General features: G+C 36.2%; 1 protein-coding gene across 1 annotated transcript in view; it reads left to right on the top strand.

Moving 5' to 3' along the window:
• Nucleotides 1-24,302, top strand: part of OCA2 (OCA2 melanosomal transmembrane protein) — a 210,584-nt gene that overhangs the window by 136,547 nt on the left and 49,735 nt on the right. The window contains exons 18-21 of the mRNA XM_087726964.1: nucleotides 3,849-3,976; nucleotides 12,739-12,798; nucleotides 14,110-14,214; nucleotides 16,528-16,621. Of these exons, the coding sequence (XP_087583090.1) occupies nucleotides 3,849-3,976; nucleotides 12,739-12,798; nucleotides 14,110-14,214; nucleotides 16,528-16,621 (387 nt within the window). The remainder of the gene's footprint in view (nucleotides 1-3,848; nucleotides 3,977-12,738; nucleotides 12,799-14,109; nucleotides 14,215-16,527; nucleotides 16,622-24,302) is intronic.

Here is a 24,302-nt window from a genome sequence, read left to right as displayed (position 1 = left end):
TTTAAAATTAGTCTTAACTCCTGGCGACTGCATGGACAGGGCCACATGGTTTCCTTGGCAAGATTGCAGAAGTGATATACCAGTGTTTGTTTTTCAATTTCACAGACTAGACTAGAACTGAGAGAAAGTCACCCAGCTGGCTTAAATGCCCCAAAGGATAACTAGAATTTGGGTCCTTCTGCTCTTGGTCCAGCACCTTAACCATACTTGTTATCTCAGTGGGTGGCATTTATTTGCATGTAAGTTTGATAAGGATATTAGTTTCCAAGTAAACTGTTTATTCCTCAATAAAACAGATGTGCAGCAGAGATTCTGTGCATCCTTATTTGATATGACTAAATCCTATTATACTTAATAATAAACAGGTAAAGATCTGGGCAATTAATTGCTTCAGATTCTAACTCTTACTGTCTTTGTTTTCTATTTTTTCATTAGTAAGGCTTTCCTTTGTTTCTGGGTGAGTACACAAAAGAAAATTTGGAGTCTGGGAGGATTTCAGTCAGGAGATTCAAAGAGATATGGATGGGAGTAGGAAGGGGATAGATATTTAATTGAGCAGCAAATCTATACATTATTTGAAATTTGTTATTCTTCTTGAAAACCTTGCTTGAATTAGACTGCTGAGATTTGAATTCCGCCCTGAGCTTAGTATAAGAATGTTTTTCCCGAATTTTGCCTTTCTAAAGCTACTTTAGTCCTTTCCCCCATAGGGAAAAATAATATTTTAGAAGATTTCAGAGTGCAAAGTCTGCGCAGGAAAACCTTGTGTCGCACTTTTCAATCATCTCATGGGTAAACATAGTCGGTTGGGTAGCAGTATAACCTTACAACCTGTTGACACCATAATGTTTCTTTTAACTGTGCCTGCAAGCAGAAGCAATTATACTTTACAGTGAAGGTCCTAATTACTGTAAGGACAATGTAGCAAAATTGGCAGTCACAGAAAAACAAAGTTAAGTATTATTGCATTTTGTTCTACACCTCATGTAAAAACTGATCCACTTCCCTTTACTAAATAGGATTTTTTTTTAAAAAAAATCACACCGATCGTTCAGTTACAACAGTTCATTTAATGACTGTTCAAAGTTACAACAGCACTGAAAAAAGTGACTTACGACAGCTTTTCACATTTAAGACATTGTAGCATCCCCATGGTCACCTGATCCAAAGTCAGACACTTGGTAGCTGTTTCATATTTATGACAGTTGCAGTGTGCCAAGGTTATGTGGTCCCCTTGCGACCTTCTGACAAGCAAAGTCATGGGGAAGCCAGATTCACTTAAGCCTGTTATTAACTAAATAATTAAAGTGATTCACTTAACGGTGAATCATTTAAAAGGGCAATGCCATGGAAACAACAAATAGAGTCCAACAGATAATTTATGGCATTATTTTAAAAAAGTGCTCTTTAAATAAAGGTGCTCACTACTAAGTATTTTATCAGAAGTGTATTCTTGTTTATTACCCTGGAGAATTGATTCTGGCAGTGGCATCTATGACAAGGAACACTCCAAACTCAGCAAGATAATAGATGAAATATCATGTTTTACTTGTCTTTTTGGAATGTACTTGTGACTTTAATTCAGGTATAAAATGAGGAGAGGGGTGGGCTTGTATGACTGTAGACGTTAATTCACATTTTCTTAATAAGCATGCCAGAAAATGGTGTTAGATTACAAAGTCTTAGAAACTGGATAAACAGTTGTCATTAAGTGGTGAGTACATTAAGGCAAAATCTCTGTGAGCTGTTTGATCACCCTTTTTTAAGATTCCTTGGCAGGTGGACTGATTCTTCACTTAAGGCTGGAATATTTACCTGGACTTTGTCTATTATATTTTGGAAAACCTTTTCTTTTACAGACATAACTCTGATTCTATTCCTTCAAAATTCAGCAATAGTCTTTAGAGATAAACTTAAAAAAGAAGGACTGATGATCACTACAATTATCATTGTGTCTCTCCTGTGAAAAAGAGTTTAATTCAACTATGTATAAAATAGACTCTTTAGGTTGGGTTGTCTGCCTGGTGTACATGCCTTTGTGTGTGTAACTCTGTCTTATCCAACAAAAATTGAATATAATTGTGTAGTTGGGGTCTACCTTAGCTGATGTGGTAAAGATAAATAATGTCTCCAAGGCAGTGATGTCATTTGTCCAATCCAGAAAATACTGCCAGATACAGAAATTTCAGTCATTACAATATATCGACTGTACCTCCTTCTAGGACAATCTTTCACAACTTGCTACTTTGCAAATGAGTTGGACTTCAATGCACATAATCTTCCAGCCAGCATATTATTTGTCATTGTTGAATGATGAAGTTGAAGTCCAGCTGGAAAAAATGCCTATTTTAGGACTTTTCTTTGGGTTCTGTGCATTTCTTAATTTTTATGCCAATTATTGGGTCATTACTGTGCCATTGCACTAGATTCCCTTTGAAAATATTAAAATTGTCCCTGCTAGTAACCATGTTATTTTTATTTATATTTGTTGTATGCCATGTACATTATGACTTTGTGGAAAGAATTATTGATTTTAATAGATTACTATGAGCATGAATGAATATTTTCATTTTAAAATATTTATTTCATATTAGAGACAACTATTTCAGTTTTAGTTGGGTTTTAAACTCAGTCTTGATTACATTCAAAGAGGAATGAATACACTAAGGAGGCTTAAAGGTTATCTTGAAAGACTGCAGCTATTATATTCTTTTGTTTCTTTGCAACTGAATTTTATTCTTTTGTAGTATACTGTCTGAATATTTTCTTTGAGAAATTCAGCTTTTAGTAGTCATTCACATAATATTTGAAGAAATATCCCATTAATATTTCCCCAATGCATAAATAAAGAATCTGCAATGCCTTAACACAAACAAGAATAAAAAACATAGGAACCATTTTTATCTAACATGCAATATGTGCATGTCCTTTAAATAAGTTCAGTATATACAAATTCCCAAGGTATAATACTCTGGTTGTAGAATTCAATTTTTTTTAAAAACAACAACAACTCAGAACTGTAACTGAAGATCACAGAAATGGGTAAGGTCCACAGAAACAAACCCTGCCAAAAGCTGTGGAGAGATATTATGTTATTATGTTATTCAGCTCAGGATGGAGTCCATTTGGAATCATGATAACTGGCCCCCTTTGAAAGAAATCTAGAAAAACTTAATTTCAGCATTAAATTGTACCTTTTTTCCTAAATTCATATAGTAAAAATGGGAGTGAAATATAGATTGCTCTTCTCAAGCAGGATGATTAATTTACAATTATCATGTAAAGTTAGTATTGTAAAGGCAGCTATATTATCGCACAATTTCTGTGTTCTGATATTTATTTTCACAGCTGGAATTTTCAGCATGGACTAAATATTTCTGAGTCAAGACATATTTAAAAAAAAATTAGAATACCAGATTAATAGTCATAGTCAAGCCTGATTTTTTTTTTTTTAGCATGGCCTTGTTTTGAATTCTAAGTGTTGGATTCACATCAGGGGAAAAAAAGCATTGGGTTAGATTGCAAGTTTACAACTAGTTTATAACCAGATTTCTTTTAAAAAAAATTTCCGGATATTATCTTTTATAGGGCATGAAAGAAAGTAGAACACAGAAATAATGGTATTAGAGAAGATCCATCTATTAAATTACTTGAGATATTAAAAGCACATAAACTATTCCCCAAGGGAAAATACGTTGCAAGTTTAACCATGATTATTTGCTATTCTACAGTATAAATATGTTTTTAATATTCCTGTACCCAAAGGGTATGTGTACTGTAGATTTACACGTAGCTGATTAAAATGGACTCAGTTATATTCATGCTAACTTTCTTCTCTTTTTATGTAGGATGGATTGCTATGTTGGGAGCCGTATGGCTTCTTGTGCTAGCCAACATTCATGATTTTGAAATGATTCTGAACAGAGTGGAATGGGCAACTCTCCTTTTCTTTGCAGCATTATTTGTTTTAATGGAGGTAAGATGAAGACATTTTAAAAGAGTGTTTAAAAACTTGGTGACAGCAAAAAGGAAACATTTCATTTTTACTTTCTTGAGTTGGTTTTCAATCAAGTGAAATATAGATTGCTCTTCTCACACAGAATGATTAATTTACAATTATGATGTGAAGTTATTCTTGTAAAGGCAGTACTGCACAACTTCTGTGTTCTGATATTTATTCTGCAGCTGGAATTTTCAGATATGGACTAAATATTTCTGCGTCAAGACATATGAGTTAGGAACTCTTGGTATAAATATGCTCTGAATAAAAGAGTGTAAAGGACAATTTCTTTGCAAATACAGACAGATGAAATCTATCATCCCCATCCTATATGTTTACTATATGGTGTGGCATAGAGGAAGGATCACCATATTTACTATTTTTCCTCTGCTATATACATAAAAAGGTTAAGGCTGACATAACCAAGAACCATTCCCTTTGGGAATCTCCAATGATAGTATGATGTCTTTTGAGAAACCGTTGATGTGAATGCTTGCCTATTGTTTGTGCTTTCTCTGGCATTTTGTCTGTTAAATATTTTGAGTTTAATAGAATTATAATTTTGCTAGCTGTACTGAGTGGCTTGTGTGCTTGATCTAATCAGGATATAGTGCCTTGACTATGTGCTAGGTGCAAATTAAATCGGAGACTATCCAATTTTTCAGTATTAGTTTTGATTTGGTGTGAGATTCTGTTAATAGTCAAGATATGTAACCTTTCATGTGGCCTCAGTATATTTCTGATGTAGCCTGTGCCCCCCTCCCCGCAAAGGTTTTCATCAAATATGACTGACTGTGAAAAAGGGGGAATATATAAAATGTATGGGAAATATCTTAATTATATTTAATTAAGGTAATTAATTTCATCATTGTTTTCACCCCAACAACTTTTTCCTTTGGCCTGCTATGTTTTTGAGCACAGGTCCCAGAATGCTACCCCAAAATTGTGTAGCCTGAAACAAAGTGATCTATCCCTTCGTTCAAAAATTGTGTGAATTAAAAGAAGGAAAAGGAACTTTAAGAAATTATTCTCTTGTAATTATCACTATCTACTCTCAGGACTGAAAAGGAAATCCTGCTTTACAGAGCATTACATAAGATTAAGATAAGATAAGATATCGTGTTTTCCCGAAAATAAGACAGGGTTTTATTTTCTTTTGACTCCCAAAACAAGCACTTGGCCTTATTTTCAGGGAGGTCTTATTAATTTTGAGGTGCAGAAGGTGGTGAGCATGATCACCTCATGGCTGCTGCTGTGTTGCAATATTTTCAGAAAGGGCTTATTTTCAGGGGAGGGCTTATTTTAGCACATGCACTCAAAAGCCCGATTGGCTTATTATTCAGGGAAGTCTTATTTTCAGGGAAACAAGGTAAAACAACCTTTTGTCATTTTTGACTGTGAGCTAATGGCCCACATTAAAAATGAAAATTTTAAAGACAGGGCTTTATTGCTTGACAAAAGTGAAGACTGACTATACATATTACAGAAAGGGAAGATCTCTTAAATCCAAGATCAGTGCAAAGATTTATCTTTCAGCTGTGTCCCAAATTGCAAGCTTTTTTACTTTGAGTTCAGTGAATTAAGAAAATCTTCATTTGCATTTCTCCAGGGTGCTCTGTTTCCCATTTCAATGTTTTATCTGTGTAATCAAAGGTAAATTCAGTGAGGCTTACAGAGAGGCAAATAATATAGAAAATTTAGCTAAGTTTAAGAATCTTAGAAAGAGAAAGAATGAATACTTTCATCCAGTTGATATATCATACAGCCTAGAAAATTCTTCTGCTGATGGATAGAGTAAGGTAACTATATGGAAAAATACATTGTGTGCCCTAAACTCTTCTATGGGATGAAATGAATATAAGCCATGCCATAATGTTTTGATCATTGTAAAGAATAAGCACTGCTGCACTTTTTAAAACTCTTTAGATAGTAAATAGACAACCCTTCAACCTAGTCTGTCATTCTTTGAGAGAAAAGTATTACAGTCTAATGCAGGGGTGTCAGATTTGCGGCCTGAGGGCTGGATGTGTCACATGCTGGTCCCGCCCCCACCCGGTTTAGCAAAGGGGAAAATAGTCTCAACGCCGCTGTGATGATCCGAGTTTGACACCCCTAGTCTAATGTGAACAGAATGAACATTAAATTTTAAGATGACTCTATTTTCTTACCCCAATGCTGGAGAGTCTAATGATAATCTAAGAAGAGTATATATTATAAATAGAAAATTTGTAGTGGCAAATGATCTTCAATAATAAATCAATATTTATTTACCTAAGCGGTTTGACCACAGATGGGCAGTGGAAATAAGAGTGACTTCTGACTTCCTGACAGCTTCCCCAGGACTTTGCTTTCTGCCAGGGAGTATTACAGCCTGGATTTTTTTATGCATGCTATAAATTAGCAAAATTTATATTCCTCAATTCAAAAATTGCTGTAGTATAATGCACTGTTTGGGCTAACCTGAGGGTACAAACAGATAAATACAATGTGAGTTTTCACAGTTCATGTACGTTGTATATGGTAAATTGTACGTCTCCCAATTTGTTTTCCTGCTAAATAAATTAAACTCCTGAACTGATAGGATTACAACATTCAGAGTAAAGGCACTTCTATGAAATGAATAAAGAAAGAAGTTATTATGTTAATTTGAAAGACACTCCAGATCTCTATAAACTCACAAAGTTAGCAGAACTGGAGTGCCGAAATTGTTTCTTTTAATTCAGGTGTGCTTATAGTAAAACAGTGCAATTCTAGGTGTCATTTGTCCTCAGTTCAATAAAAAATCCTAGGAAAGGGCAAACTTCTGAATACAAGTAACAGCGGAATAACTAGCAATAATTTTAGGATTATTGTAATGATTTTTACACAGTGCCAAGTCAGAAATCCTACATAAAAGAAAGAACTCCGTATGCACATACCACTAAGTTAATCAAGCTAAATGTAACTATTCAGGTAGAGGTAAGGTGTTTTTTTCCCAGGTCGGAAACAGCATGAAAATATAAACTCACAATGTAGCCCCCAATCATAGTTGAGTAAATCTTGCAGGTGTATTGGTTCTTCAAGTCTAATTTTCTTCTAGAATTTTGAGTATGCCACACTCAACTTCTCTAACCAGCTGAGCTACACTAATGACTTTTAGCCAAATTGTTTCTCTGCAGAACTTATCATAGCTCCAACTGTTCTGTTGTTTTTATTGCCATGCCTCACTGAGTGTTCATCTCTTCCCATCACAGGGAAACATAGAAATGAACTTTAAAAGATTGGAACTACTACAGTAAAAGCAGAGGTTATTTTTAGATGATTCTTGTGTATAGCGGTAGACACATTATTTAAATGCTTTTCCTTTTTACAACTGGATGGATGCACAGTATTTCCATCATATTTTGACCATTGCAAACTTGACAATTATTCTTGTTTTATTCTCTTCATATCTGAGCCCGAGAGCCCAAGAGAGTTGAATTTGGACCATATATTCTAAGAAAATCATTGTGGGTTTTATATTCGTCAGTGCACATCTAGGTGGCAGTGTCCACATATTAGTTTTTCATCAATGTTTATTGCAATAAAGTGGGAATGCTATGGGACAACTCAGCCAAGGAAAGTTGGTTGGAGGGGAAAGAGGTGTGCCTTCTTAGCTATAGCCCCAGCCTCTGGAACATTCTTCCTTTGGAGTCAGAATGGCTCTCACCTTGTTAGCCTTTCATAAAATTCTAAAAACCTGACTATATGTAAGAGCCTGGGATACTGAAGAACACAAAAGACACCGAGCAACTTAGAGAAACTGGAAAGGTCTTCACAGGTCACCTTGCAATGTAGATTTGCATAGTTATGATATATAAGAATATGTAAAATGAAGAAATCTTATCTTTGAAATGCCAAGAATTAGATCGGAGTGCCTGCTATATCAAAAAATATTCTGCATTTGTTTGGGGGCAGAAAAAAGGCCATCAATATTATTTTCATGAAGAAAATGGAAAAAGAGGAAAAACTGTGGACAAAAGTTATTGTCTGCAGTTGGCAAGAGGTACATCAAATGCTAACCCAAAGTAAGCAAGCAGATTTTGGATACAGATTATTAATTTCTACCTAAGAGAAATTTGACCAAAGGCTTTGCAGACTTGCTAAGGTTTGTCCATGGGATTACCTGAACTGGGTATGCTGCCTGAAATAAATTGGAATAAAGCAAGTAAGAAAAATTCTCTCAAAAAGCATAGAAATTTGTAAAGGAATGTTTAATATTAGTTGGTAAATGACTTACGAAGTGCAGACCTCTTGAAGAAATAACTTTTAATTCCGTGGTATATTTTGTTGCCATGAAACACTGTTTAAAGACTTGTATGTTTTAATTTTTTCAAAAAACTGGAGAGAATATGGTTCCTCTTGAATCCGGCCAAGGTAGGGAAGTTATAAGTAAAATATAGTTTATTTTTGCACAATACTTCAAGAAATAGATTTGATTAAGGAGAACCGTCTAAGATAGTTTCAGAATTAAAATTGCATGTGATTTTCTGGTAAAAATATTAAGAGTTCGAGCAGTAAAGCAATGTATTTGCTTCAGGGGATCTGATTTGTGAAACTTGAAATTTAAATGTAAATAGGAATAACATTTTGCATCCCTATCTTTTGATTAATGGTGATTTACAGGGTAGCATGTTCTAATATAATGCCAAATCTACTAATCTGTATAACTTTTTGTAGCTGGGTTACATATTATGAGTGAATAGCTTGAATCGGGAACAATATAAATTGAGATGGTAGTAATAAATGCTAAACGGTGTTCTGGACTTTATGACTTCCTGGATTAAGCCATTTTAACGGTCTCATTTCTCATTTATTTAGACCTTAGTTCAGCTGTTTTGGGTCTTATTATTTCAATAGAAAAGAATATTTATAGCTCAGGGTTGAACTGAGGAGCGATAATGCTACCTAGTTGCGTAATGAAACATTTGCAAGCAAACAACTAAGTTCAGACATTATTAAAGACTTAATTTTACTGTAAATAAAGTTTTTAATTCAAAATTCTAGGATAGATTTGCCTCATAGGTAAGGTGAGCAGATGTCCCGCTTTTGGCGGGACAGTCACGATTTTTCAAAATTTGTCCCGTGTCCCGCTGCATGCTCAAAAAGTCCCGATTTAAAAAGGACGCCGTTAAAAAAAATTTTATCTGAAGTGTCGTTCCCGATGTGGTCTTTAGAGGGCAGTGGTTTCCCTCCCTCCACTTGGCTTGCTCGCAGCCCTCCCTCCCCTCCTGCTCTTCTGATCATATCTCCCTTCCTTTCGATCTGGTTGCTTTTCTCCGGTCTCCTTTGGTGAGGGGTGGGTGGGAGGGAGGAAGAAGATCTGTCATTTTCCTTCCTTTAAAAAAAAGGGGGAAAAAACTCAGAATTTATTGCAAATAAAGAAATCCACCCCAAATAGATTGGGAGGCGGGATGGGGGAGGGGAGTGAGAATTAGGGGAAAGGGGGATTTTCCTCCTGTGCCTTGGATTTCATTTATTTCTTTATTTATTTTAAAAAAGTTGCTTTTCTTGTATTTCCTTTGCTCGTTTTTTTGGTTGAGGGGGGGATGAGTGGAGAAAAAAAGAGAGATCTGGGAGCTTGAATTGGTGTGGCTGGAATTGGGGCTGCGGCATGGGGAGGGCAGTGTCTGTGTGTATAATTTGGAAGAGGCGGGGGGGATGGAGGAGATTTCCTTCTCTCCACTGCTCTTCTCTCATCTCCTTCTGTCGGATGGGGTTGGGAGTGGGTGGGTGGGGGCGTACAATCCCCTCTTATTTTTTAATCTATCCCTTTCCTACCTTGTGATCTCTGATCCCCCTCCCCCACCCCCCCTCCCCAGGTTCCCCCATTCCTCCTGAGATCTTGTAATTGCTGTAACCGAGCGCTTAACAGCTGCAAATAAAAGACCCTGCTAGCTGCTAGCCTTTTGTTGCTGGTAAAAATCGTACACACACACACACACACACACACACACACACACACACACACACACACATTTTAACTGCTCTTTTTGGGCATCCAGTGTGAAGTGAGCAGGAATGAAGGCTGGATACACACACACACACACACACACACACACACACAGAGAGAGAGAGAGAGAGAGAGAGAGAGAGAGAGAGAGAGAGAGAGAGAGAGAGAGAGAGAGAGAGATTAATAACCCCCGTTTTGCAGCCCCAGACTCTTAAAAACTCATACATCTTTCCCCCTTTTCATCCATCCATCCCTCTTCATTCTTTACATTTCTCTACACATTTCTCTATTTATCGTATTGTCATCTCTTTTTTTAAATTATTATTCTGCTGGTCTTCCTGGGCAGCCTTGACGCCCCCCCTCACCCCCCCAAAAAGAGGCAAGTTAGAAATTTAAATTTTCATCCAGCATGACTAAGGTATGCTTTATCCAATTTTCTCCTCTTGAGCTTCTGTGGGCAAGGGCAGTCTACCTGCCAGCGTCAGGAGTCATGGGAAAGGAGCAATATAGGGGGATTTACAAATTATATTCATGTAGACTTTCTAAAGATAATGCAAGCTAGCCTTAGCTTTCAAACAGTTCATTTAGTGACCAAAGTTACAATGGCATTGAAAAAAGTGACTGATGACCATTTTTCACACTTAGCGACCATTTTCACACTTAGCGACTGTTGCAGCATCCTCATGGTCACGTGATCAAAATTTTGATGTTTGGCAACAGATTCATATTTATGATGGTTTCGGTGTCCTGGGGTCATATAATCACCTTTTGACAAAGTCAAATGGGGAAACCAGATTCACTTATGTTACTAACTTATCAGCTGCAGTTATTCACTTAAGAACTGTGGCAAGAAAGGTGGTAAAATGGGCTTAGTGACCAAAGTTACAATGGCATTGAAAATAATGACTGATTACCATTTTTCACACTTAGCGACCATTTTCACACTTAGCGACTGTTGCAGCATCCTCATGGTCACGTGATCAAAATTTTGATGTTTGGCAACAGTTACAATTTATATTTGTAAATTGTAGTTATGTTTAAATAAAAAAATATTACAATACTATTTTTGCGTTGTATGAAAATGTTTGTGGCTCCGTATAAAATTTTTAATCAAGCCCCCCCTCCCCCCCGGTCAAAGGTGTCCCTCTTTACCAATCTGAAAATCTGGTCACCTTACTCATAGGATAAAAAGAGAGTGACAACAAGAATCTTCTCATACCACATTATTCAGATATTATTATACATATATTCTGTTTACTCCACATCACTGTAACCAGGTTTCTTTGTAAAATATATTTATATATAGTTTCAAGCTAGGATAAGTGTCACAAACATTTTTTGATTCTGATTTGACTGGTGACTTCCCCATCCCAGGACAAGAATGTTGTAAACAGAGCCCTTTGGACTAGCCCCCGTTTAGTCCCACAATCTATTTTCGTACTAGTTGATCAATTTAAGGAAATCACTAATCTCCCAGATTAGTGGCTCAGTGGCTAAAATGCTGAGCTTGTTGATCAGAAAGGTTGGCAGTTCGGTGGTTTGAATCCCTAGCGCTGTGTAATGGAGTGACCTCCAGCTTATGTGTCCCAGCTTCTGCCAATTTAGCAGTTTGAAAGCATGTAAAAATGCAAGTAGAAAAATAGGAACCACCTTTGGTGGGAAGGTAACAGTGCTCCGTGTGCCTTCGGCATTGAGTCATGCTGGCCACATGACCACAGAGATGTCTTTGGACAGCGCTGGCTCTTTGGCTTTGAAACGGAGATGAGCACCACCCCTAGAGTTGGGAATGACTAGCACACAGGTGCGAGGGCAACCTTTACCTTTACCTTACTCTCCTAACAGATGACTTTCAAAGGCAGCCATACGGCGAACAATGCTAATAGCCATTGATTCCCATACCTTTTATGAATTGGTCCAACCTGTTTTTGAAGCCAGCTAAGTTAGTGGTCAAGATTACTTATAGCACATATCTTCATTTTGAGTGGGGATATCTGAAAGAATTTATAGAGGCTTCTGTGAAACAGTTCCTGTCATGAGACTTATGAAATGTTTGCACTTAGATGAAGCTTATGTATTTTAGACTTTGTACTTTATTCATCTGCCATTTTCAACATGTAAACCTACAGGATCATAGTCAACAACATCTCTCCTTTTAATTATATATCAGCCATTTATAATATATGAAGATCATAATCAGATCTTCATCTACCTTCTTGGAAAATTCCTCTTAGAACATTCTCAGGCTCTGCAGAATTTCAATCAGTTAGCTCTAAATAACCCCTTTCTAATTTGTTTTTGCAATTTTAATTCAGTACCTACATGTTACTTAATGTTAGTCCATCTCATCAAGGACTGTCTACATTCCATGGAATCTGTTTTCTAAACTTTTGGCCTTTGGTATAAAAATTTTATTCTTTGCTACTGACCCCAGTCTTCTTTTGTGGCTAGAGTATAATAATTCCTAAATTCTTGTAAACCGTTCTGACCATTAACCATCTGCTTGAGAATCCATATTAACTGAAAAATTACATCAGTCTTTCCTGAGGGAAAAACAAATGTTTGTTTTAATTACTAGGGAGAGAGAGACAGTACCTAGGTTCCAGTTTACTAACTTTTGTTAGCTCTGTAACAAGTGTTTTAAAAAACTTGGATTAATAATTTCTTGGAAGTGGGCAATTATTTTGCCTAATAATTTAGAATGCATATTTTATTTGCTGAATTTACTTCATTTCTTTCTTTCTTTCCTTTTTTTAAATAAAAAAAATAGGCTTTGGCTCATCTTCATTTAATAGAATACATAGGAGAACAAACAGCTTTGCTGATAAAGGTATAGTTTACAATATTTTTTTTTGAAAGGATAAGTTATATTTTTTCATATTTATGGTATTAAATTAATGATTATATTCTGCTGTCAGAGATACAGTCCTAGATTCAAAGGCAAGCAATGCAGTGAAATCCTGGGGTTTTTCTCTTAGATGAATTGTTAGAAGATGGAACTTTGGAATCAGGGATTTTTTTAAAAGAAAAAGCTCCAATATTGGATCTGGATATTATTATTCTCAGGCTACAGTTAGCGCCGGGAAAGGGAATCAAACATAGATTCTTCCTTGGTTGTAGGAGAGCCTCTTCCAGTCCTTTGGACCTGTGAATATATTTGATAGGGAAAACACCTCATGAGTGTTTAAAAACGTATGAAAAATAATTCACAAAGTAGCTACAACAGTATACAACAGCTGCAAAATAGCAGTTTATAAAAAAAAAGATGGCAATTTTGCTTCTTTACCAATCATAATGATTCCCTTGAAGAGTGGCTGATTTTTGTTTTTTGAGGCAGGAGGCACATAGTCACTATTATAAATGAACAGCTATGAGGCTTATTTGGAATCTCAGAGGATTTTTTTTAAAAAAATAAAGATGACTCTTGATATGTTTAAGTATATTATTGTATATATAATGTACATCATATAACTAGCCATTAATTGGCTGATTAGTTATATAATAAAAAACTATATTTTGAGCCACGGTGCCAAAATGGTTAGAGCGCAGTACTGTAGGCTACTTCTGCTGAGTGCCGGCTGCCTGCAATTTGGCAGTTCAAATCAAACCAGGCTCAAAGTTGACTCAGCCTTCCGTCCTTCTGAGGTGGGTAAAATGAGGACCCAAATTGTTGGCTGTAAACCACTCTGTAAACCACTTAGAGAGGGCTGTAAAGAACTGTGAAGCGGTATATAAGTCTAAGTGCTATTGCTATAACTGGGAAAAGGGCTCTGTAAATTTTGGACTACTTTTCCCCCAAAAAACTATTCAGCATATAGCTGGAACACAGAATATAATTTTTATGTAATTTTATATTTCTGTGTCTTTTTCTTATTTCTACTGAATCAGATAATTGTGCTATTTTTATGTACATATTTGAATTTGAGTTTTTAAAACAAAGCATTTTAAACAATGACTTCTACTACACTGCTCAAAGATATAATAAAGTTGACCTATCTAACACTGAGTTATATACAAATCTGCAGAATTTTAACATGAGTTATAGCAGAATAAATCAATGACAATCTTATTTGCAAAATAATTGCTTTCATTGAAAAGGCCATCTATTTAATCCTTCCTTTCTGTTCTGCCTGTCTGCCAGGTGGTCCCCGAAGAGCAACGCTTGACAGTTGCTATTATTTTAATTCTGTGGGTCTCTGCATTGGCATCATCTCTAATTGACAATATTCCATTCACTGCTACAATGGTAAGTCATATGTCTTTGCATCCTTCTGTTAGGGATACAGTGTAGAGTAACTGCATGTCACCAGTTGTTTAGGTCACTATACATTTTTCTTCAGTACTTTCAGATATTGATTTATTAAAGTAATTTCCACCTTTCCCATTACTTTATTGCCAAGGGGACTCTTACGTTAATGCTCTGAGATGTGAAAGTTACCATAGCAATTCCCATATTCCATTAAAAAAAGTTAACAGTTAAACGAAGTAAAATGAGATTAGACTGGCAAGATTTCTTTTTAACAAATCCATGCTAATAAATCCATCACTATGTTGTTTTCAAGTGCTTAGAGATGAAGCGATATTTATTTGATCTAGAATCTTTTCAGATATTGATAACCCTCTGCAACCCTTTTGGTTCTTCTATTTTCCCTTTTTGAAGATAGCCATAGAATTGGTATGTGCATTCTTGAAGGGAAGAGTCTCCATCACACCTGAGGTGAGGGGAGTGAAGTGGCCACAATGTGTCAATGGTGGGTTCCTACCGGTTCGGACCAGTTCGGAACCAGTAGTGATATGGTGGCCTGGGTCACTGGAACTGGCAGTGACCCACATCTGCCACGCCCCTGAACTGGTTCCCCAGTCAGTGCCACTGGTGCTGCCATCTTGGTTTTTTTTGTTCTGCTCATGCGCAGAACAATTTTAATTGGACTGCACATGCATACACAGCGTGCATCCAGTGCCCATGCTGGAAGCGCATCCACAAGCAAACTGGCAGTAGTTCTGACTGGAACCCACCCCTGATGTCATCCTAATGGTGACCTTTACATTCTGGACCATCTTGACTCTCTCCTTTTTTAAAATGATAGAACCATTGAGAGATTCTACCCTCAGAGTGTTATTTGGGAAAACCTTATTTTCTTCACATTTATTTCAATAAACTGCTATTACAGTATATACTGCCGTGAGCCATCTGTTAAGATTTTTCAATTTTATTACTATGACCTAGAAAATGTTATATTAAATCAGCTATAACAATAATTATGAAATTTCTTGTATGTCTACTCCTAACCAAAATGTTAAAGAATATTTTAAACAAATAATTAAAATTGTTATTTCCAACACCATACAGCAGTGTTTTTCAACCACTGTGCCGCGGCACACTAGTGTGCCGTGACATAGTGTAAGGTGTGCCGTGGGAAAAACACCCGCTGGGTGTTTTTGCCTCGGGATATCTCTGTGTCCTGAAAGTTGCTTTCGGGACACAGAGATGCCTCTATTAAGTCCCTGCGGCCCCGCGTTTACTTTAAAAACGCGGGGACTGCCGGGAGGTAGCGCACGCAGGGACGTCACTTTATATATAGTCAATATAGGCACGAGTTAATTTTTTTTAACATTTTCTAATGGTGGTGTGCCTCGTGATTTTTTTCATGAAAAAAGTGTGCCTTTGCACAAAAAAGGTTGAAAAACACTGCCATACAGCGTATGCCCTCCAATCATTCTGTCTTTTGTCGGGCAGAAATAAGAGATAAAAGTCAAAAGGCAAAAAGGGGGTATCTAAAATGCAAAATACACTGTAGAACATCTTCAGATCAAGACCATTCAGTAATCATCTGTCACTGAATAAAACTACTACACATACACACAAACTCATCAGCAAAAGCTCAATTAATACATTTCTTTTAAAAAAACTTCAGAGGCGATATTTTCTTGTATAATATATTTAGTCAAAACTTTGATTAAAACAAAAAATAAAGGGCACCCTTCCCTTGTACCCTTTTATATCTCTCTCATGATTTAATCAAACCTCCATTGATGATGATGTTAGTTTGCTAAATTGCATAAACAGACATAATCCCTTGAATAAATTACTTCCCAAAGTCTAGATTTTCTAAATTTAAAACATTAGAACCAATTTAAATTGTCAAACTTTCTCTTTGTGAAAAAATATCAGCTCTGTTTGTTTTTCCTTGTGTTATTGTAAATACTCAGTGACATTCAAAATAGTTCTCACATTGTCCCTTAACTGCCTTTTTGGCAAAAATTCAGATAGATTAATCTTTGGATCAAATATTTTGTGTGCTTTTGTGGTTTTGGTGGGATTATTTTTAAAAGCCCCTACAGTTCTCAAGGAAAATTCTAGAATAGTCTTTCCCTTTATGCTAATTTCCATACATAAAGTACTTAGATGAGCATTCACCTAATCCCAGGATAATTGTACCAAACACTTTTAAAAGAAGTTAGAAATTAAGTTTCTTGTCTTCAGTGTAACTGGTTATTATCTTTAATCTTAATCTTATTGTTTCTCTTATTATTTATTATTTTAATATACATTTTGTAGATTCCTGTACTTCTCAATCTAAGTCAAGATCCTGACGTTAATTTACCTGTGAAACCACTGATCTTTGCATTAGCCATAGGTGCCTGTCTTGGAGGTAAGCAGGGATGATGATAGTTTGAAGATATATGGAATTATATATATTATCAGTGAGAGCTAAAGCAACACGCTAAATTTAGAGTTGTGATTTTTAATTTCTCAGTCAGATTAAACACTTTTATAGTTAACTAAAATGTGATCCACAACTAATCAAATTGCACATTTAAAAATATTCATTTTTAAAATATATCCTGTAGCACATGAAATCATTATTTTTATATCCTCAAAGAAATAGTAATTCTTTAGAAAGTGGGACTGAAATTGACTTCATGCTTGATTTCCCTGGTCTGGCCAAGGAAGGTATTAGTAATTCCATTAACGATAATATCATTCTACAATTTCCATTGGCATTGACCACTATTATCTTGATGTTGTAAATAATATTCTCAAGTGTTGCAAGCCATCTCATTAGTTCTGTTTCTGAAGAGTATAATCTGGAACATTTGCATCTTGAATGCAGATAGTCCCTTAGGTAGCATCTGCTAACCTATGGCTGTCTTCTCCTATTTTAATCTCATCAGCCTTAGCTTTCATAGATGCAACACAACAGTTATTACAAGCAACTATTATTTCAGTATTCTTACCTGGGTAATTGTCATTGGCATCAGCCCTAATATCTTTTCTGCTCAAAATTGCCTGGGGCATAATTGACTGGATATTCACAGTGTTTTACTTCCTTGCATTCCTTGCCATAGTACAGAGTTATTTTTCAGTCATCTTACGATACAACATAAATGAATGTTCTTGTCTACTAGGAGCTGGTAGGCATCATCACTAACACTGCCTTTGTTCAAACACCACACTTAATCCAGCTGTCATAATTATATGTATTAAAGTGGTTTTGACCATGTATCATTACCATCATTGGAACTGTCATCTACAGTGTCTTTTTCAGTGCTGTTCAGTTTGCAGCCCAGTCTGTCCACATTTGAGATGATTATAGATATGGTTATAGTTTTGATTTATTAACCAGAATATTGGTCTTAAGTTTATGATATTTATGTTTCAGTGTCATAAAGTGGAACCAAGTCAAGTTTACCTCTACACCTCATTCTTGAAAAAATTGACTAGTCCATTGGGAGACCACTGATTATGTGCATCTTGCATTCTGGAACAATATCTGAGTGGATACTTAGACCCCTCCCCCAAATTCTCATAATTTCACCAATGTGCTTTTAGATATCTTTTTGGGAAGAGAAAGGAACTGTTGTGAGAATGAGGAAGATGCTTTCCAAGCTGACTGGTCTTAGAAATCAGTGACATGTGTAACAAACCACAAGGACAAAATGGTGATGATCTTGATGCTGCAGTTGCATATTGCACTATAACCGTGATGGAGAACCTATGGCATGCGTGCCACAGTGCCATGCGGAGCCATTTGCTTGGGAATGTGAGGTGCTATCCTGTCAGATGGCCAGTGTGCATGCATGTGCTGGCCAGCTTTCAATCTTCTTTTGAGGCCTGTTTTCTCCCTCTGGAGTCTTAGCCTCCGGAGCGTGAAAAATCAGTCCTATGGGCAAACTGGAAGTTCAGGAACGGACTTCTAGTTTGCTTGTAGGACCATTTTTCACCCTCTGGAGTCTCCAGGCGCCTTCAGGAGGCTTCCCTGAAGTCTCTGGAGGGCAAAAACTGGCCCTACGGACAAGCTGGAAGTCGCAATTCCTGAACTTCCGGGTTCCCTGTAGGTCCATTTTTTACTCTCTGGAGACTTCAGGGAAGTTCCTGAGGCCTACAGAGGGTGTCGTGGGGAGGCTGTTTTTGCCCCCCAGGCTCCTAGAAAGCCTCTGGAGCCTGGGGAGGGTGAAAAAATGTGCCAAAAGCCGGGGGGGGGGGAAAGCTGGTCAACCATTTGCATGGAGGGGAGTCACACGCATAGCATTATGGGTGTGGCACGCCCATACACAACCCTCCTGCGGTCCCCCTGCTTTTGGCACGGGAGCCAAAAAAGGTTTGCCATCACTGCACTATACTATTTAATACAAATATCTAAATTGTGAGTCATGCATAATGATGATGCATGTGTCATATTTGGCCTCCATGGTCCTCCTGCAGAAGCTCAAGACAATAATTCCTTCATTTTCATATTCAATATTCCTCCATTTTCATTGATCTCTCAAATAGGATCTAATCAGGACTCAGTCAGACATCTTCATCCAAGGAAACCAGTCCATGGAATCTAGTATTTCAGAAGCAGAAGGTTTATGTCTCTACTAATACTTTTTTACTCTGATGCTAAGAATTATGATCTGAACAAAAGAAAAGAATTCACAGCCTAAGTAGACTAAAACCAACTTGTAGAGAGCCAGAAGTTAGCTCAATAATTGATTGCTTATCAAAGGAAGGATAATAGTCCTGAGGCTTTGCAGCATCAGAACTGAACAAAATCATGGCTACAGAACCTAAGCTGCAGTTGGTGGGACGTACAGAGAAAAGAATTTAAGTAGATTGAAGCCTTGATGAAACAATGAGCCTATCCTTGATATTGATAATCTCTTATTGACAGTGGTGGTTAGAATGCAATATTACAGGCTAATTCTGCCAAATCCCAGCAGTTCGATCCTGACCAGCTCAAGGTTGACTCAGCCTTCCATCCTTCCGAGATCAGTAAAATGAGGACCCAGATTGTTGTGGGCAATAGGTTAACTCTGTAAACTGCTTAAAGAGTTCTGTAAAGCACTGTAAAGCAGAATATGTGCTATTGCTGCTGCTATAATGCAAACCTAGACAATTGGAACTATTTATTTACTTATATTTCATTTTTCTAGACCACCCATCTCCCTTCAGGAAGGCTTGTTTTTTTAATCTTTGTAACCCTGGTACCAAACTTTTTATTGGAACTTGCTATTTTTGTGTGATGGTTGACACCTTGATAAAGGATTATGTGTACAGTTTTTATCGTAAGTGAATTGATATTAATTTAATTTAATTTAATTCCAGAGATTTGTTAGGCTGTTTAAAGTGGCCACTTTCCAGAAAGGGACATATTGCTTGTTCTTGACTCATCGAGTCTGCTTTACTATGCATAGGGTAGCATTCAAGCGATAGAGTGGCTCTTTTTCTTTTTGCAAATACAATACAATACATACAATACATAATACTACACATATTAACTGCAAGCAGAATCATTTTAGCACAGAATTGGAAACAAACAGATAACCCCCCCCCCAGACCCAATTATAAGGAAAATCTATGAATGTGAAATGGATAGACTGTCTATGGAAATGAAGGAGAAGGAAGAAACCGAGTACTATCAAATTTGGAATAGATGGTATTCCTGGCTTGAGAGCAAGCATAGAACTTCAGGTACAAATGATAAAAGTATAATATATAGAGTGTATTTAAATAAGTATATAACTTAGGATAATGATATAGAGATATAATTTGGATACTGATATGGAAAAGCTGTTATATGTGTAAATTTGTATTTTGTCTTTTAAATGTTAGAAAATTCAATAAATACTATTAAAAATAAAAACAAAAATCATTCATATAGAGGACTTTTCTAGTGGAATGGAATAGGTCATATTTTTTGCTGATTACTTGGAGATTGCTCCTTCTTCATGCATAATTTCTAAAGAATTAAAGTTTCCTTTTGGGATTTGAGTCTGAAAGATTTTCAGTGGTTTCTTTAAAAATTTATCTAGCTGCTATCTTCATATTTTGAGGTATTTTTTCCTGTTTTTTTTTCATCCCGTTGTGAGCAATTTTAGAAAGATACATCAAGATCAAAATGGTGTTTACCAAAAGATGAAAGATGAACAGATGGCAACATTATAGACCAGATATCATGTTATAAATATGTAGGAAGAGTGTTTCAGCAACTGGGCCTTGAGGCAAAAAAATAACTTGCCACTGATAATACTCTGATAAGTGAAGTAGCTGTTTTCAACTTTTTCAGTGTGAATTTAGGTATTTTAGTAGATTTCAAAATCTTTGCTGCTTAAAGTTGGAGCTAATTGCTTTATGGGTTTCAGGACCAGGTTTCTGATTAAGCTGAAAACAGTTTGACCAGATTTCCTTCAGGCTATCTTCTCAATAGCATTGCTATGATTGGAAGCAGCCTGATTAAAGTTGAAGCCAAGGTCTGGATTTTACTGATTAATTTTGGCTTCAGTTAAATTTCTTCCTAGTAGGCTTAGAACCTATCACTTTGATTGACAATTTTCAGTCTCTTGGCACCGAAATCTAGAAACCAAATTGGCCTCATCTGGATTTTCTTTTAATGCCTTATTATCTATAGGTTTTTAAAAAGCCAAATGTGTTATTTGATTAACAACTTTAAATTGTGAGCATCAACATGATCTGGCTAAGTGATCAGTACCCTTAGAGAACTTTTGAACCTTTTTCAAATAGCCTGTCATCTTACACAACTCAACCACTTCAAGGAAACATAAGGTCTTTATTCTGTCTTCCTTATATTTTACTCTTGGAAGGTAAAATTAATAATATCCCTATGGGAGACTGGCTCTGCCTTTGTGATTCAGGAGAAGCTGAATCTCTGACGCATATCTTATTGTGGTGACCATTTTGTTAAGATATTTGATTGATTTATGTCATTTCTATTTTTGACTCACAGACCAGGTAGCTCTGACATATTTTATATTTCCTTTTTATTATTTCTCTTAACCTACCCATTTTTTTTCTTTTCAAGTCTAGTAAATTACATTTCTGAAAATGGGTTAATGGCAAATTATTCAAGCACTAAGCTTTATTAAGATTTTCCATTTTTTTTTACTATTTCACTTACTTTGCTATCTTACTTGGGATTGATCAATGACCATAATAAAATGTTGATTTATAAGAAAGACTTACTAAATTTGTTTCCTCTTTAGTCCCCTCTTTTTCTGTCTTTGGTACTGTACTGGTCTTGAAATGTCAATTTACATTTTTCCATTTTAGTGTTCTGAAAGACTGCCTTTCTAATCTCTGATTTGTCATTAGACATGCAGTAAATCTAATCTTTTATGCTGGAAAGTTCCAAAGTTGAAAATTGCACGGGGATAGAAAAATTCTGTACTGAGTTATTTTATCTCAATTTTGTTTGTGGCAGAAATTAGTTCTCTCTGCATTTGCAGACTCCAAAAAATCATTTGATATGTTTAATATCTTATAAGAAGTATTGATCCTGCAATTTTTGGGAAGAGTTTGACGTTTCTCTCGCTCTCAAAATCCTGAAAAGGCATTCTGATCTTACTATTTTGTGAAAAGATAGATGTAGCACTAATCCTTGTAAGGGCTGCTGGAGTCTGGGTCTCCTGGCCCACTTCGTATGGCTGCCAGTCCACACTGGTCCCTCCCTGATGCACCTCTACTTGCCAGGGTCACATGATGGGATGGTGGTCATCCTCCTCTCAGCAGGCAGGTCATGTGGTGGGGTGATGGTTAGTCTTTTCTTCAGCAGGTGGCTCACATGATGGGGTGGTATTCAGCTGGCTGGTTGGACCGTCTTCCTCTTTCTCTCTCTTTACTCTCTCTTGAACGGCCTGCTGGGCTCCCCTTCCACAGCCTCTGCTCCTTCGTTGTTTCCTCTACTTGCCTTCTTTAATTCAAACTCTTCTCTTCCCCAGGCTTGCCTCACAGAAGCCTCTCCTATCATATCCCTGTCTCTTCCTTAGGCTTGCCCCATGGATGCCTCTTCTCTCCTATCCCCTTATTTCCCTCAGGCTTGCCCCACAGAAGCCTCTGCTATCCTATCCCTTAGGCCTCCTTTTCCTCAGGCATCCCGTCCTATCTTTCCCGCTTTTTTCCTTTTTTCCAGCCAAGCCTCTCCTTCCTCCTCTTGCACTCCCATTGTCTTCTCCCCTTCCTGCAAAAACCTCCTTTTCTTCCCTTCTCCCCTCTGCTACATAGAGAATGATAAAGACAATAAAACGAAATTGGCTTCTGAGATACTATTCAAAAGGAATAAACATAAAGAAATTTAAAAGTAAAAATAAGATTTTTAAGGCTTGCTTATTTGACCAAGATTATAACATATACAATGTTTTTTTTCCTCACCCAGCATCTTCAAATCGTTTTTTTTTTGACTGAGACTGAATAGCAACAGCACTTAGCAATAGCACTTAGATTTAAATACCCCTTCACAGTGCTTTGCAGCCCTCTCTAAGTGGTTCACAGAATCCACGTATTTTCCCCAACAATCTGGGTCCTCATTTTACCCACCTCGGAAGGATTGAAGGCTGAGTCAACTTTGAGCTAGTGAGAATTGAACTGCCAATTTGCTGGCAGCCAGCAGTCAGAAATAGCCTGTAGTACTGCATTCTAACCACTGCACCACCAGGGCTTTTCCTGTTGTTGAATATTGAATATTTGTTTATAGACATGATATAGAAAGAGGCTATTTTTTCTGTTAAATCAACAGATTTAAATAATTGTAATAAACACATTTATTTATTTTAAAGTAAATTGAAAAATCATAAGCTATGGTATTAAAACTGAGGGAAAGTGTTAAATTTGTGAAGGACTTTCTGAAAAGAGATAAGATGATAAGAAATTAATTTATGGGACATTATGTGACTAAATTTCTATACACTGCATTCAGAAAGTATTCAGACCCACTTCATTTTTGTCAATTTTGTTATTCTGCAGCCTGATTCTACGTTTGTTGAAATTCATTTTTCCTCATTAATCTACACTCAGTATCCCATAATGATAAAGTGAAAACAGAATTAGTTTTGCTGATTAAGACTTAATAATAAAGCTTTATTATTAATACATAAAAGATGATATATGGGATAAAGGCATTTTAGGTTGAGATGTTAGAGAAAGTAATATGTTACTTAAATTAAAAATAGAAGGGACAAATTGTGTGTGTTTTATATACACACATACATACACACATATACATATATACACATATGCAAATATACACACATACATATACATAACATACATACATATCTTTTCCCCATATTTTTTCCCTTTCCCCTCATTTCTATTTTCTTCTTGCACTTTTTAAATGTTTTTTTCTTTTCTTTTTGTATTTTATCTAGTTGCATTAGTTTTTATCTTTTATTTTTAAACTTCAATAAAAATTATTATTAAGAAGCGGTAACTTTGTAATTAAATTTAATCCCTCTGAAAATGTGTTCTGTTAGATAGATTGCATCTCAGTGTTTAACTGGTGAGATTTCAGTGTGTAAATTTATCTTTCATCAAATGTTACTAGTGAAGCAAGCAATTCCACAAAGAACCAGGGCTTATCTGAAATTTATAAAAACAATATTGAACTTATAACTGTTATTTCTTTAATGTATCTTTATGCTGTTTTACAAATAGTGGCTATGCAGAAGCTGTAACAATGACAACTTGCTAGACTAAGCCTAACTAAGAAGGGGATTTACAGAGAGATATTAAAGAATTCAATATGATGGCCATTGTTGCCATATTACTTAGCCACCACAATGGATTTCCTGTAAGAAACTTTTCTATTTCTGTTTTGGCCTCAATAAAAATTAGCACTGTGCTACATTTTCTAATGATGTTCAGTTTCAGCAAAGAATAGTTGCCATTTGTTAACATACCTTGACCAACAAATGAAATCAGAAGGATCAAGTATCTCCATAGACAAAAGATGAAGGCAATATTATTTGTGTTAAATCCACAAAACTGGTGCAAATTACTCCAATAGTGGGAAATCTCTCACGAAGTGAATTTGTCCATCTTGTGTATTCAGCTTA

The sequence above is a fragment of the Thamnophis sirtalis genome, unplaced genomic scaffold (assembly GCF_051295495.1).
Source record: "Thamnophis sirtalis isolate CommonGarterSnake01/CBP01778 unplaced genomic scaffold, rThaSir2_p1.2 scaffold_12, whole genome shotgun sequence".
NCBI lineage: Eukaryota > Metazoa > Chordata > Lepidosauria > Squamata > Natricidae > Thamnophis > Thamnophis sirtalis.
This window is presented reverse-complemented; position numbering and strand designations above follow the sequence as displayed.